The 16,590-nt window shown below is 38.8% G+C and overlaps 1 protein-coding gene across 1 annotated transcript in view; it reads right to left on the bottom strand.

Annotated features, from left to right (window-relative positions):
- Nucleotides 1-215: 215 nt before the first annotated feature.
- Nucleotides 216-16,590, bottom strand: part of LOC100488482 — a 127,034-nt gene continuing 110,659 nt past the window's right edge. The window contains exons 22-23 of the mRNA XM_031895347.1: nucleotides 2,643-2,778; nucleotides 216-471 (exon numbers count right to left, since the gene is read on the bottom strand). Of these exons, the coding sequence (XP_031751207.1) occupies nucleotides 445-471; nucleotides 2,643-2,778 (163 nt within the window). The 3' untranslated portion in view covers nucleotides 216-444. The remainder of the gene's footprint in view (nucleotides 472-2,642; nucleotides 2,779-16,590) is intronic.

Raw genomic sequence — 16,590 nt, 5'->3', positions numbered from 1 at the left:
CCCATTCATTGGCTGATGGGGCCTAGCATGTATGTGTGCCTTGGCTTGTTTGTGTGCACTGTGAATCCTATGATCCCAGGGGGCGGCCCTTAATTCTTAAAATGGCAATTATCTATTTAGGATTACCCAATGGCACATACTAGTAAAAAAGTATCTTTTTTATGAAAATGGTTTATTTAAATGAAGCAGGGTTTTACATATGAGCTTGTTTATGCAATATATTTTCATAAAGACCAATGCTAATCGGGCTTATAGTTTTCCTTTAATATTAAAAATGTACTTTCCAAAAAGCATAAATTCATTGGTTTTTAAAAATGCGATAGAAATGAATAAACAAATATGTAGCTAAAAATGTAAAATTATGAATAAAAAAGACCCATTTCAAAATGGCTGTATAAAAATTCTCTGGTTGTATCTTCTTGGTTGTCAACATGTCCATAATCATTAGGGTTCATCAAAGTTTGCTTCCAGCTGTTTAAAAAACAAATAGGATAAAAAGCATTAATAAATACAACTTCCTGTGCAGCTTAGATTCAGCCCTTCCGAAACTCTGTATCTGGAGTTTTAGCTTTACCAAAGTCCATTAAGGGCCTACAGTATATTAAGGCTATGCTGCTCAAGGAATTCAGTAGAACCTTTTCCCCAGAATGTTGTAGACCATGACCAAATTACTAAAAGGAGAGTCTGCCATAACTTATCAGAGTGCATTGACAGTTTTGTCCCTTGCTCAATTATATCTCACCAGTATTACTTAGAAGGAACTTTTTTCAATTGGTTAAGCATTCGATTAAGCATTTTAATTTTCTGGTTGCTTTTTATTGGATACTAGGCAGAAGGGAACATTTACAACAGGAACAAAGAGTCATGCACCAACCAAAAAGTAATAAACATGGATACTAGTGCTGAGGGAATTTGACCTGTTTCGCTTTGCTGAAAAAATTCACGAAACTGAAAAAAAAAAAAAAAATTGCGAAATGGCTAAAAATTTGCAAAACATGAAAAATTAGGGTTGCCACCTCTGCTGGTTTTCTTCAGCAGGCGGGGGGGGGGGGGCTGGCAGTGATGTCACGGGGAGGGAAAGAGGCAGGCTGTGAATATATGGACTCCCTGGTTAGATTATTTAAGATCCTTATGAAAAAATTACCACATGTCAGTCATTCAAAAGAAGCATTCTGGAACTAATGTTTATAAGGTTTAGTTAAACGAATATTTACCTGAAAATGTAGAAATAACTTGATGACAGCTTGCTTGAAATTGTAAATGTATAAGAAATGTCAAGACTACCATATGCAATGTTCCCTCCCCCCCTACCCCTCCCTTTTGCCTTCTGTATCCCTTCCCCATACCTGAAAAATTGCAAAATAAAGAATTATAAAAAAAAAAAGAGGCAGGCTGTGATGTCATGGGGCAGGGGAGTCACAGGGCCAGTGAGTTCTGCCAATTTTTTGGGAAACCCAGCAGGAGGTTTTGACCCAGACAGCCCTTCCGAAAACCAGGCTGTCTGGGTCAAAATCAGACAGGTTGCAACCCTATGCGTCTCCAAAAACAATGTCTCAATTGTGACAATTTTTATCCACGAATGCCTGGCGAAAAATTTCACTCATCACTAAAAGATACTAAGGTATTTAAATTCCCAACAATGGGTTGATATTCATAAGGCAGGCAGTGCTGCTGGCCTTGGGGCGCCAATGTAACAGGGCATGTCCCTGGTGGGCTGAAGTTTTACCCATAGGGGATGACTCCATCACTTGCAAGTCAGCCTTTGACTGCTGGTCTTTTTATTCTAATTCCCTGTACCAGTGGCACGTTTGTTCCTGTAAGGGCCTCTTTACTTCAGCCCTGCTCAATTTTTATTTCAAAGTCTGTTTTCACACAGATCAATTATTTTCACATTTATGATTAATTATTAAAATGGATGCCTATGGTATGTGGGATATTTGTGCATTGTGTGAAGACAACTCTCAGAATCCACAGACCAGCAATGTGATGCTTATGTTGAAAATATCTATTACGTACATAACAAACTGTAATTATGTTTTTTATGGTTTTCAAGGTGCCCCTCTGATGCTGGGTTCCCAAGGCAAATGCCCCTATTACCCTACCCTATGACAGGATTTAAAGGACAATGAAAGGTTAATATAAATTAAAAGTAAGTCTAAAGGCATTCTTTTTAAGTACTTACTGCATATCTAAATTCCCAGATCCCTGCTTGCTTCTCTGAGATATGGTGCTGGCAGCCTACAGCAGTGTGAAGCCTACAGTGACATCACTGAAATCTCTCTCCCCTTCCTGTAGGTGCCAGCGGCAGCCTTCCTATTCTCTGAGCATGTGTGTAACTTGATCCTGTCTCCTGTTCTGAGCTACACATGCCCACCAGCCAATCAGAAGTGGATCTGGCAGAGGGGAGGGGGGGAGGGAATGAAACACATGTGCAGTATGAAGCAAGGAGGGAAAGGAAGGGAGAATACCTTTTTAGAGATGGCTGCCTGTTATAGAAAATGTGAAGTAAGTGTGACTGAGTAAATATTTGATTAGGTGAGCCAAATGTGTGGCGTTTTTACTAAACAATAGGAGGACTATTGGGCAGTATGCTTTTTACATTTTGACTTGCATTCTCCTTTAATGTAAAAATGTTATCTCACCATCAGCATTGAATCGTTGAGAATTTCTCCGTAATCGTCGTTGGATTCTCTTAAAAAAACTTTCAGTTTGTACACCAGCCTCTGCCACATCTTTGAAGATTTTTTAGACTTAAGTCTCCCATTTAGGCTTATCAATCTGAAAAAAAGATTAAATAAGGTACATAAAGAGTTATTTTTAGTACATATAACAGGAATCACTGACGGGTATTTATCAAAGAGTCACAAAAGTTTTTGCCAGGTTTTCCATCATTTAGTATTATAACCTTCAATGAATGGAAGACAGCCTGTTAGGGCTTGGGCGTACGAAGCATTGGCTCAGCTGCTATCAGCTTGCAGTTTTTTCTGCAGGCTTAGGTCTATGAAGTGTTCTTGTTTTAGACTTTGATCAATGTGCCCCTTAGTGTGAAAATTCAATATGCAGATTTCTCAGAAACCTGGTAATAAAGATCCAGTGGCCCACCTGCGGGGAGGGACTGTCTAAATCACTGCCCTTTTCAGCTGTGGCACCACACCAAAAATGGCACACCTGCTCATGATTGATAGGGTTAAAATTGCTTAATGATGAATTTATACAATTTTGTTTTCAATCACGAAGGTCTGAGAAAGTATTACTTCAGTTGTTATGATTATCCTCATTATCTTGTCTGTCCAAGTTGCTCCGGCCTTGTTTATCTCAGCTAATATTCAAGGCTAAGAGATCATAATAAAGCTTCAGCAGCTAATTAAATAATTTCTGTATTTCTACTAATAATTGCAATGTACCCACCCATGATACGTAAGCATAATGGGATGTGTTTTTCTATCTACTATATAAGTAATATCAAAACAAAATAAAGTTGAACTTGTTTGCAATACACATACTGGTTGTATCGTTTGTACAAGTTCCCTGATCAGCGCACATGCGCAGACGATATCAGATGTTTCGCCGACGCACAGATTAAATCGAACCGGTTCGTGACTGCTTAGATACAGTGCAGAGAAGCACAGACGGAGTTAAAGAGATTAACCCTTACAGTTTGGTGTCAAGAAGTGGGATCGGCAGGAGAATCCAGCGGTAAGTAGAATTTACATCTTAATTGATGGTTTTCCTCTTACCTCTGGCTCTTCCCTACAGGCCAATCTAAAAAGGGTACAGTTAGCAGTCTAATAGAGAAACAGAGATACAGAGATACAAGATACAGAGATAAACAGAGATACAGAGATACAAGATACAGAGATAAAAAGAGATACAGAGATACAAGATACAGAGATACAGAGATAATAAGAGAATTAGGGATTCTCAGGACGTGTGTGGGAAACATTATTTACTGACTGATTCGTCTCTGCATGTGTATTCCTGTGTTGTCCTGTCTTTGTTATATGTACCTGTAACTGTATTTTATGTATCTGCTCATATAAGCACACCTGGTATTAAGAGTGATCGCAAGTCATTGTGGGTTTTGTTGGGACCTTGATCTCAGTTCAGCCCTAACGACTTTGCTTTGCCAAATGTGTTTATATTTTCAATTTTGGAAATTTATGGTATTGAGATTTGATCGAGAGAGAAAATCAAAGGTACTGTTGGATGAATTACTGTTTGCCTGTGTTGTGTCTTTGTTATTTTCTTTAGAAGTAAATGTTTTTAATATCGTAACACTTATATTTTTAAACTGGTCATCTAAAATTTATTACAACATTAAGGAATACCTCTGACTGAGCTAATAAGGTTTTGTAGGGACCTTGATCCCAGTACAGCCTGTTTGCTTTTTTGGAATTGTTGCAATTAATTTTCATTATACGAAATTGAAAATAAAGGAAATAATAATGCTAAGAAATTACTATTACTCATTCGTGATAAACTTGCAAGGAATACTGACCTGGTGTCAGTATGATTATTTCGGTGCGCACCCACACGCTTTGTTGAACTAATTTGGACAGGAATAAATACCGTGAGGACTGATTATGTCTTTAACAATTTGAGCCCAATGTGAGACTGCAGGTTTTGTCTGCCTTTAAGCCAAATATATAAGAATTCCGGACAGTTGACACGGAATGGAACGGAGACTGATCACCTCCGGGACACGATAAGAACCTAGGTTTTAGTTTCTTTACCGTGTCATCCCCATATCCTATTGTGAATTAGTCTGTAATTCCCAGTGGCTTCCTGGCAGCCAGCAAAGACAGGTTCCTCAGGCCTGCAGCTCATTTTAACGGAACCTGCACATGGTATATATTGCCTGATGTATTCTGTTTTTCTATGTTTTCTTTTGCCTCCCTATAATTGGTCTCTGTTAACAGTCTAAGGTTGTGTCTATGAAGTTCAGTAGCAGGAGGATTCTTATGTGCAGGGATAAGAGGGGTTAATGGTTACATTCCAGCTGAGAGGTCGACATGTTGGAAAGGGGATAATCACTGCGATTGTGTGTGTGTGTGGAGTGTCATAATTTTGGTGGGTTAACCTAGTACAGTGTGCGTGGGAGCTATGTTGTGTCATAATTGTGTATTTGAACTTTTCTTTGGTATTACAGAAGGGATGTTAGAGTGTGAATAAAATGAGCAAAACTGAGTTAGAAATTTAGGACCCTGGATATCTCTCTCTACTGGGTTCCAGGGATCAAACCAATAGTATGGTGGAGGAAGGGATCTCAGTATGTGAGCTGATGGCAGTCAGAGAGGGGAAGGAATATCAGATAAAAAGGAAAGAAAGAAATTGTAAACTGTTTTTCTTTAAAATTTTGTTTGGGTCGGTTCCCAGATTAAGGTTTTACAATTATTATTATTATTATTAACATTTATTTATAAAGCGGCAACATATTCCGCAGCGCTGAATGTTTGTTTCCCCAACAGTTACAATTACACTCTGATGCTTTAACTAATTTTATATCTCTAAAAAATGGTCCATCTATCTACATACAGAAATTTCCCCAGAAACCTTAACAAATTGCATAAAGCGTTTTGATAAACTCATCCATACAGAAATCTGGAGGGAGCAAAACTTTAGACTAATCCATCTAGCCTATAAAGGTTTAAACTTTGATTGCAAAAAAAAAAAAAAATTTTCCTTAAAAAATTGTCCCAAATGTAATACACCGCTTCCAAACATTATTCATCTACTTTGGGATTGCCCTCATATTAAAAGTTTTTGGCAAGTCATTGAGAGCCATTTAAAATCTATATTGGACTTTAAACATAATCTGACTCCAAAATATGCATTATTAAATTTTTCAGAAGACATTATACAAGTGTCTCGCCTAATTCAGCCTAAATTTGGGAACATTTCCTACTCCATAAATTACCTGAACCTTATTTTGGCAGCAGCAAAGAGGATAATTTTACAAATTCTCTGTACAAATGAAGCCATTGCTTTCAAATTTAGTAATACAAAAAACCATACAAGATTCTTATCTAAATGGAGATTCCTCATGCATACCCTTTCTCCCAATGATAGTTCTCATTTGGACTCATTTCCTTACTATCCATAGTTCCATGAATATTTCCAAAGTCTACTAGCCTGTTTAATTGTATCAATAAGAATTGTTTAATGTAGTATTAATCTTATCCAATTGTATCACAATAATCCATGTTTTTCTGCCATTACCTTTTCATCCATAGTCACTTGTAAAATTGTTTGAATTACTCATTGTATTGATCTACTTATGTACCTTATTAATCCCGTTTGGGATTGTTTGTTTCCCAATGATTATTGTATTTGTCTAATATAATAAAAAAATAATTTTGTATCTCAATTAACTTATGAACTAACTAAAGTGCATGGCCAGGTGTTCTCTTTTGTAACAGATCCCATCTTCACTGAGGGAACTGCAGCCCGAGGACTAAGTGATGCTAAAGAAATCTGTTTGGAACTACACCTCCCACTGCAAAAAGACCCCAGCCCTGGAAGGAACACTTACATCCGTGCAAAGATAACTTATATCCTTTTATATTATTATTATTCTTGTTAACATTTATTTATAAAGCAATCAATAACCGATACAAGAGGTGAAGAGGGCTCTGCCTAAAAGAGCTTTTCTGTGTGTTTACAAGCATCTTACTAGCCCAAGAGGTAGCAATTAGATAGAAAAATGGGGTTACGTAGTTCTAGTACAACTCCTTTAATGCACAGCCTAACAAAGCTATGCCCTTTCTCACTGTAGGAGATTAATTAATTGTGAAACCCCTAACTCCTTCAGATTTTAGGAACATTTTAATAAATGCTCCAGATCCTAGAAAAATCCTGGTGCCTGCCTTATCTATCTTGTATGTATGTGTCAGGGTCAATGCATGTAGAAATGGAAAGATTATGGACTGATAGTCTATGGCAGTTGCCTTAGCCTATAAACAAAAGGTTTCAGCGAATATTAGAGGACATATGGCACAATTAAAGTTATAAACTTGTTTTAGTTAATATCTGAATGGCCTAGCCTCACTGCTATTTTTATAAGAAAGATAAGAAAGTGTTAGAGAAAGAAACAGCATGTTTGAGAGTACAAAGAAAGAGAAACGGGACACTGACAATGCCTATTGGTAACAGCCCAATGTCCCATTCCAATAGAGGAAAGGGGGAATAGAGATTGAGGTTATTATGTTAATAAGCCACAAAACTGCATTCAATATTTTTGTTCCCAAAACCAATACTATCTTCCCTTTAATAGGAATTCCCATTTCAGTGTCGGTAGATTTCAAACGTAACTTGTTGACTGTACACCATACAAAGCTTCTATACGCCCGCATTCTCAGCCTATTTTCTCAAACAGTATCCTATCAGTAAATGGTATTTGTCCCCTTGTTAACTCCTTCCTACAGCAAGGCATTTCACGCCTGATTGTTCTCCCCTTACAACACACCAGTCAACCCAGTCTGAATATTGTTTAATCCAAGACCTAAGGGCCATTAACACTTTAATTACACTTATTGTGTTCATTATTCCTGATGTGACAGTTCTACTTACATCTATACCCTGTGATGTGTTTGTATTCACAGTTATGATTTAAAGTAATGTTTTTTCCTCGGTCCCAGTTGACCTTGAGACACAGTTACTATTGGCTTTTATTTTTGATGGGACCTAATATACCTAGACCCATCATCCCTAAGGTTATTGGATTTCATCAGTGGCCATTCCCTGATGCTCCAATACTCCTTGAAGTCATGGACTCCTAGCCATGGTTCCGTCCTGCTTCAGTACGTCAATGACCTACTGTTGTGTAGTCCTAATCAGGCTGCTAATGTTGCTCACATGGTTTGTTTTTTACAACACCTTGCACTTGAAGGTCACAAAATTGCTAAACACAAAACTCAGATGGGGGCTGAGTCTGTTGAATACTAATACAATATTCTTGGGCAGTGCACAAAGAAAGATCAATATGTGTTAATTATATGGTCACCAGCTATGCAAAATGTGTTTTATCAGCTTAATAAATCTCTGGTTCAAGCCCCTGCTTTAGGACTACCAAATTATTGTAAACCTTTTCTTTTGTATGTTAAGGACACCTGTAAAACCATGACTGCAGTCTGTGCTCAGGAGTCTGGAGGCAATTTGCGTCCGGTAGCCCATTTTTCCAAAGTAATGCTTGTTCCGGTACAGGGGATGCCGGCGTGTCTCAAAGCTTTAGCAGCTAGTGCTATGGCTGTAGAAATGTCATAGTCAGTCACGATTGGTCACAATACTATCTTGCATACTTCACACCAAGTCACACATTTGCTATAAAACATTACCACTCAGCATAAGACTTCCCAATGCCTTAGTGGACATGAAGTTGTCTTACTTGACATGCAAAATTTTTACTATTGAATATGCTTCTACAACACAAAGTCTCGCAGCAGTTTTCAATGCATTATTAAATTTTTCTAATCCTGATAGCAATCCATTGTTACAAGCTCTGTGTGTTACTGAAATTCATAATAGTACTACACCAAGAGGGGATTTATAGGATATCCCTTAGAGAATACTATTAACATTTTCGTTGAGAGTTGTACCAGGACCTCAGATCACGAGTACCAGGCAGACTACGCAGTGGTGCAACTCCCTGATATAGTCATTTAGTCAGGTCCATTAACTGTTAACTCCTTGGGTTAGAAGTCCACTTATTATTCCCAGTGATTTAGAACTATTCAACTAAGAATATGTACATAACTTTATCATTACTTTGAATGGCAACTATGGTGATGTCTCTTTATCTTTTCGTTTACCCACACAGGAACCTACATATACCTTCTGCCCTGAAGACTCTGTTGTTGTTCTACAGATGCATCGTTATCGAAATGGGGGATTTCCATTTGGACCCAAAGCCACAGTTATTGCCATCACACCAACCTCCATTCTAACAGACTCCAGTGACCAGTGGATTCACGCTTCGAGAGTGAAACTTGCCCGAGTTGCTACCACCACCAGTACCTTCTAAAGATTATAACACTACCAAAGATGACCTCTTCTTGCCTGATAACACCGCCCCAAGACATCAGGACAGACAGAATGATCAGGATGACCAGGAGGATGATCAGAGAGAAACTCAAGAACTGATAACTACCTGTAATGAACAGGAAATAGACAAAATATGCACTTTGGTGCACCCTCTTATTTTCCTTTTGATATTTATCCCATTGTGAATATTACTTAACTGCATCTACTCTTCTTCATTTACAGAAACTTTCCAGTCTCTGTTATAAGCCTCCCATTAATGACATTTTTTCCTATTTCTACAACCAATTTATCTATAGTATCTAGGGTTAAACATGAAGTTTAATCACCTTACCTTATTAGTTTCTTTGTTTAAAGGTTTTAATGGAATTGTGATAATGCAATGAGGTTGGTTCAATGCTATTACTAGTGATGAGCGAATCTGTTCCGTTTCGCTTCGCCGAAAAATTTGCGAATCTTTGAAAAGATCCGCGAAACGGCGAAAAATTCGCGAAACGGCGAAAATGTCGTGCGACAAAAAATTTGTCGCCCGCGGCTATTATTTTGTCGCGCGGCTATTATTTCGGCGCGCACGGCTCTTGTTTTGTCGCGCGGCTCTTGTTTCGTCACCCGCGGCTCTTGTTTCGTCGCGCGGCTCTTGTTTCGTCGCCCGCGGCTATTGTTTCGTCGCGTGGCTCTTGTTTCGTCGCCCGCGGCTCTTGTTTCGTCGCCCGCGGCTCTTGTTTCGTCGCCCGCAGCTATTATTTTGTCCCACGGCTCTTGTTTCGTCGCCCGCGGCTCTTGTTTCGTCGCGCGGCTCTTGTTTCGTCGCCCGCGGCTGTTTCGTCGCGCGGCTCTTGTTTCGTCGCCCGCGACTATTCTTTTTTTACGCCGGTGACAATTTTTGGACGTGCGGCGAATTTTTCTGCGGCGAATTTTTTCATCCCTTTCGCGAAACAATCCGCCAATGGCGAAACGCGGAAATTCGCCGCGAATCCATGCCTGGCGAAACTTTTCGCCCATCACTAGCTATTACTATTCACACTTAAAGATAATTTAACTTGCTCTGCTAATAATCACTGTATTATATGGAATATGTCTGCAACTTTCTCTATCTATAAGGTTCCAGATCTGTTAAAAGGTTATTTTATGTTTTCTAACACCACCTGTGACTGTTCCATATCTAATATCACTGCATTCCAATCTATTATTCTTTACTTTTCTGTTGTTTATGATTTAACCTTTTTTGAATAACATTGTGTCCACTACTTAAACCTGGACATATGTCACTAATTTTTCTCTTCCTGTAGACCTTGTGTTAGTTTGATATTTTGTTGTAGCAAATACAGGATCAGGGGATGATAGACGACTACCAATGAGAAGAGGTTTTATCTATTGGGCCCCTGAATAAGAAATATACATTCTTCTTCTAGTCAGCGGACTCTGTGCTTCAATTTTCTAAGCAATCACATCTAAAGAAACTAGATAATCATATGTATAGTTGATCATTTCATGATCTAAGAGGGGATTGAAGAGTTAATATGATTATGAACTTAGTGCTAAAAATCTGTATACATGTTTTATTTTTTTCTCTTCTCTTTTTGTCTCTGTCCTTCTTTAATAATCTTAGCCATCCTGTTATTGGACAAGCTATTTTTTGTTTTTCTTTTTGCCAGTGCCATCAAGGTTAAAATGCTCAAGGCTGAATACTAAGTAAACCACAGCTGAACCTTACTTTCTACACAAAGATTTGAATGTATGTCATTAGAATGTTTATCTGACTATTCTGTAATGATTACAGTTGTCCCACAGTATGTTTGCCTAGCTACAGACTTTCCTGTCGGTGCTTATGCTGTTGATTCTTCTCTACCTTTTAGTGGCTGCTTTGCCAATGTCACTCTGCTACGATGTTTCAATTGTACTTACTATTTTTCTCCCATTTCCTACTGTTCATAAGTCATTCATGTATTTCCCATCTGCTTTACCTTAGATCAGTATCAGATCCCTTTATCAGTGTACTGTTCCTTAATCACTGATAATACTAATGCTATAGCCGATTGTCACATGACCAATAACTGTATGACACAGCTATTAAAACAGTAGCAACTTAGAACAAGTTAATATCCCTAGGATCTCAAATACAGGACAATTTACAGCATTATTGGTATGATTATATTCTCAGGTTGGTCACACATTGGCTATTCTATTGTCCAAAGCTTCTTCTATCTGTTTATCATTGTTGTAGCTATATTTGTTTTGCTTATTTTTTGTTCAACTTGTATTTGTCATGTACCTTTTGCAAACACATACAAAAGATGATTTCCATTTCTCAACTAGAACAGCTCAAATTAATTCCTGCTATAGATTCCTCACTACCTTTCAGTGGTTGCCTCACTAACGTCACCCTTTTACGTTGGTATAATTATACCTATTATTTTTCTCCTATCCCCACTGCCATCGTTCCTTTCTGTATTTCCCACCTACCTTACCTGTAGGATCAGATTCCTAATACTGTACATCAATCACTTATTATCCATTACACTAACATGATTGCTGCTTATCGTAAGCATGATACCCAATTGCATGACATTGCTATTAAGACTGTTGCTACCAAGAACAAATTGCTCTCTCTGGGCTCTAAATACAAGATGAACTGCAACCCCATTGGTATGATGCCTTCACTGGCTGGTCTCCAACAGGTTCTGCTATTATGCAAAGTCTTTTTATCCACTTTTTGCTGTTATTACTGTGTTTATTTTACTTGTATTTTTCAATTTATATCTCATATGTACTTTTCGTAAACGTATTCAAAAAATGATTTCACATGCTCAGTCTGAACAACTTAAACTTATTTATACTTCACATACTGTATGTAGTCACTTTTGTGACTAAAAGGGGGATTGATAGGGTTAAAATTGCTTAATGATGAATTTACACAATTTTGTTTTCAATCACGAAGGTCTGAGAAAGTATTACTTCAGTTGTTATGATTATCCTCATTATCTTGTCTGTCCAAGTTGCTCCGGCCTTGTTTATCTCAGCTAATATTCAAGGCTAAGAGATCATAATAAAGCTTCAGCAGCTAATTAAATAATTTCTGTATTTCTACTAATAATTGCAATGTACCCACCCATGATACGTAAGCATAATGGGATGTGTTTTTCTATCTACTATATAAGTAATATCAAAACAAAATAAAGTTGAACTTGTTTGCAATACACATACTGGTTGTATCGTTTGTACAAGTTCCCTGATCAGCGCACATGCGCAGACGATATCAGATGTTTCGCCGACGCACAGATTAAATCGAACCGGTTCGTGACTGCTTAGATACAGTGCAGAGAAGCACAGACGGAGTTAAAGAGATTAACCCTTACAATGATGTCATAATAACAGTGCTTGGGCTCTGACACAGGCATAATGATTCAGGATCCAGTGACATCACTGTGCCATGGGATGATGCTTAATTCAAAAGAGACACCAAGGTTCAGTGCCCAATGGTATATCTTCCTTGGAAAGTATCTTGGTGCAATTTATATTGCTAATTTTACAGGTTCTTTATTCTTTGCCCATTTAACTAGTCAGTGCCATGACAAAAGGTTTGATTCAAGCCTTCTAGTACTGTAAATACCTTCACACATAATTCTCCATGAACATCACACACAGCTTATACACAGGGAACATTGCTTACGTGTCTCTCTACCGTTTAGGAAATAGGCAGATTTAATACTGAGATTTAATTTGAACTGGCAGGGGTCCATAGCCTAAAATAGTGCATTAGTCTGTTGCATCATCCCCAAATTCTGTTACGTGCCAGAATGGGGGGGCCTGATGTCCATGCACAGGCAACACAATTGCGGCCAGTGAGGTAATAGGGGAATGTGAGGAGTGCAGTGACATCTAGGAGGTGCAGAACAGAAAGTGAAAGTGCTGTGTCTGAAGTATACAATCATGTGCAGTGAGAAAAGTGCAATTTTGAGAGCAATCGCTATTTTTTTTTTCCACAGTGCATTGTTTTTTCTCAATTGTGGTCACAAAGGGGCAATGCTCTTGAGCAATGGCACTGCACCTACCTCAAGTGCATCCATTTTGCCAAAATTAACACAGCTATAAGTAGGCTTTGCAGCAAATCGGGTGCAGCTGTGCAAGTCGGCTTGGCATCATTTCTAGTGTTTGCTGGCGTACTTTCTGGTGTTCGGCACAAATGAACTGCAGATATTGAGGTCCCCCTGTGTGAGTAGGCTCAGAAGCACTCAATTTGGTAAGGAAGACTAAGTGGCAGCCCAACTATATTGAAGTGCATGGAACACATTTTGATGCCATACCCTTATTAAAAGTGGTTTTATGGATAACTGCATTTGAGGATGTAGAAGTGCCCCTCTGTGACTGATTCAAAATTAAGTAAGTATAAGGCTTATGTCTGAAAGAGCAAGTATGGCACACAAAAATGGGTGCTAAGTTGTATGCATCAATTCCTGTAAAAAAGGTTGGCAAATCCAGCAAAATTGCAACAGATGCTTGGCCACAATGACACTGTCATATTAGCGCACGCTATTACGCACGTAGCAGTTACTTTCTGAAAACTACTGTACTGAAAATGACCATTTCCCTGCAAACTGGCGGCTGCATCACTCTGGGGCCAACACATACTTGAATAAATCCCACTGCAAAGTCCATATTGTGTTGCCAAAAGCTCATGAACTGTACTTTTCTATAATTACCGCCTGTCCCAAGTAGGTGTTAATATTCGCACAGACTAATGCGATATTTAGCGCGTCTAAGTGTTTGTGAATCATGTGTTAGTACTATTTCTATTCGCTAATTAACGCAATGCATTAGAAATAACGCTTTGCGATGATGCATTTTTTTGAATATGTGGATTAACGCATGCAAAATGACTTTGATGAATTGGTACATATTTATCACTAGCTTTTTAACGCAAAAAAAAGCATGCAATAAGCATTATCGACCTTTAGTGAATCGGCCCCTTAGAGTTTTCATATGAGATACATTTTTCTGAATTGAATTGCATCTTAAATTGAATCTCATCCATGAGTTTTCACATGATAAAACTTTTTCTCACAGAATTGATTCTGGCCCAAAGTTATTTCGTGGTTTATTACATGAAAACTCATGGACGAGATTCAATTTGAGGAGAGAAAATTTTTTCTCCAAATTGAGTTCCAGTTTTTTTTCCCATAGACTTCAATAGAGTTTTCATGTAAGCCTCTGAGGAAGCTGATTGGCTCAGTGAAATGCATCAGGCAACGGGAGACATGTCACTTCTGGTACAGCGGAGCCACGAGAAGGGGAACACCAGTAACTGCTTGGACTTTAAGGCTGATGCCACACATGGTGTTTTTACCGTGCGTATATTCTAATTCTCTCAGCGGCTGAAAAACACCTGATGTTATCATCCATAGAAATAGCTTGAAAAGACGCGAAGCAAACCACACAATGCGGAAATACGCTAGAAAACGCCTTTCAAGCGTTGGCTGAAATACGCCAGTATTTGCACAGCAAGCTATTCCTATGTATACACAAAGGCAGCTGCCAGACCTAGCGGAAATACGCAGCGTTTTTTACTATTTTGCACTATTAGCACCATGGGAAACAGGATTTGCTACGTCACCAGTACTAGGCTGAAAAACGCCATAGTCAGGGGCTGTGTGGCTTGTGCGGCGTTTTTAGGCAGAGAAAAAACGCAGCGTAAAAACGCCACGTGTGGCATCAGCCTAAACTTGCATGCTGTGACTCTGCATAAACCTAAGTGACTACATCTACTGAATAGGAAGTTTGCAGATTTTAACCTTTTATGGAGTGGAGAAATCTATAAGTTACATGCTCAAACCTACAAGCGGTTTGTAAGTAGGCAATCACTAGAGAGGGGTCTATTACTCCATAACATGTGGATCCTTTCTTTTAAGAGTTTAATCCTTTAAAGTGAAACTACACCTAAACAACCTATAAAGCTTTTATTGCATGGGGTTCTATATATATATATATAAATATATATATATATATATAAAGTCCACAGGTATAGCGGTGCACCCTGGGAATCCTTTAAAAATTAGCTTTTATTGAAATATATAAAAAACTTAATACATGGAGAAATAGGTCAACGTTTCGGCCCCCATCTTGGGCCTTTGTCAAGACCTTAAACATGTAAAAACCATCAAAGCTATAAATAGATAAAAGCACAAACCCACACCCAATGGCACAAGTCATTCCAGTCATGTGTCAAAATTAAAAGAAACCCTGTACCAAGGAGAAAACAATATCAAACACCATAAGGAGAATTATAATGAGCATACCACTGGCCATAAATTCCCATTTATATTCTGGCCCATCACCTTAAATTAAGGGCCCTAGAATCTAAACCCCACAAACATCTAGCATTGATTTAAAAAGCAGGAAAAAGAGCAATATTCATTAAGGCCAAAAGAGGATAATGTATTTAAAGTTTTAATCCAGAATGTTTCCCTTTGTAGGAGCAAACGGGAGCGGTCACCCCCCCTCCTGGGTAGGGGAACATGGTCGATTGCAATATAGCGAAAGGTGGGTAACCTGTGGCCCTGTTCTAAAAAATGTTTTGCCACAGGTTTATTGGTCACCCCATCACGAAATGCTGTACTAATAGCAGAGCGATGACCATCCATACGCAGCCTCAACGTTTGATCAGTCTTCCCTATATAGGACAAACCACAGGGACAAGTAATCAAATAAATGACAAAAGATGTGGTACAAGTGATATGATGTCTTATATTGAGACGCTTACCCGTATGGGGATGTAAAAAAGTCGCCCCTGGAGTCATATACCGACAAGAGGTGCAATTGGGGCATTTAAAGCATCCAGGTTTGTTGCTACACAACCATGAACCAGATTTCTTTTGGTAACATGCTATCGGGTCACTCTGTACTAAGAGATCACGTAAATGTATACCCCTTCTGTAGCTAACAAGTGGGGCATTAGGTAACACCTTCTTAAAGTCATGGTCGGCCTGAAGTATATTCCAATTTTTACCAATCGTATTTCTGATGTGGCCAGATCTAGAATTAAAAGTAGTACAAAACACCACACTAGGATGTGCCTTGGGACCCCTGCTAGTGAGATTACAGCGAGAGCGAGCTGTTGATAGAGCTTGCGTTAAAACTGAAACTGGGTAACCCCTTGCTTCAAAGCGCCCCCACATCTCAAGGATTTGGGTTTCCGCTATGCGCTCATCGGAGTTATTCCTCAAAACCCTACAAAATTGTGAGATGGGTAGGGACTTTTTAAGGGCTGGAGGGTGACTACTACCAAAGTGGAGAAGCACGTTCTTGTCAGTGGGCTTGCGGAACAACGAGTAGCCCAACTGGCCACCCGTGATCCACAGCTCAATGTCCAAAAAATGTAGCCGCTCCCTCTGGATCTCTGCTGTAAATTTAACAGGACTGTCCAATGCATTGAGATTTGTCACCATCATATGAAATTCATCCTCCGTTCCACCCCAAAGCATGAGCATATCGTCTATATAGCGTCGGAAAAACAAAAGGTTCTTACCATATTTTGGCACAATATACAGTTGTTCAAAA

This window comes from Xenopus tropicalis, chromosome 1, assembly GCF_000004195.4.
Source record: "Xenopus tropicalis strain Nigerian chromosome 1, UCB_Xtro_10.0, whole genome shotgun sequence".
NCBI classification, from domain to species: Eukaryota; Metazoa; Chordata; class Amphibia; order Anura; family Pipidae; genus Xenopus; species Xenopus tropicalis.
Note: the sequence above shows the minus strand (reverse complement) of the source record. Positions and strands in the feature narration are given on the sequence as shown.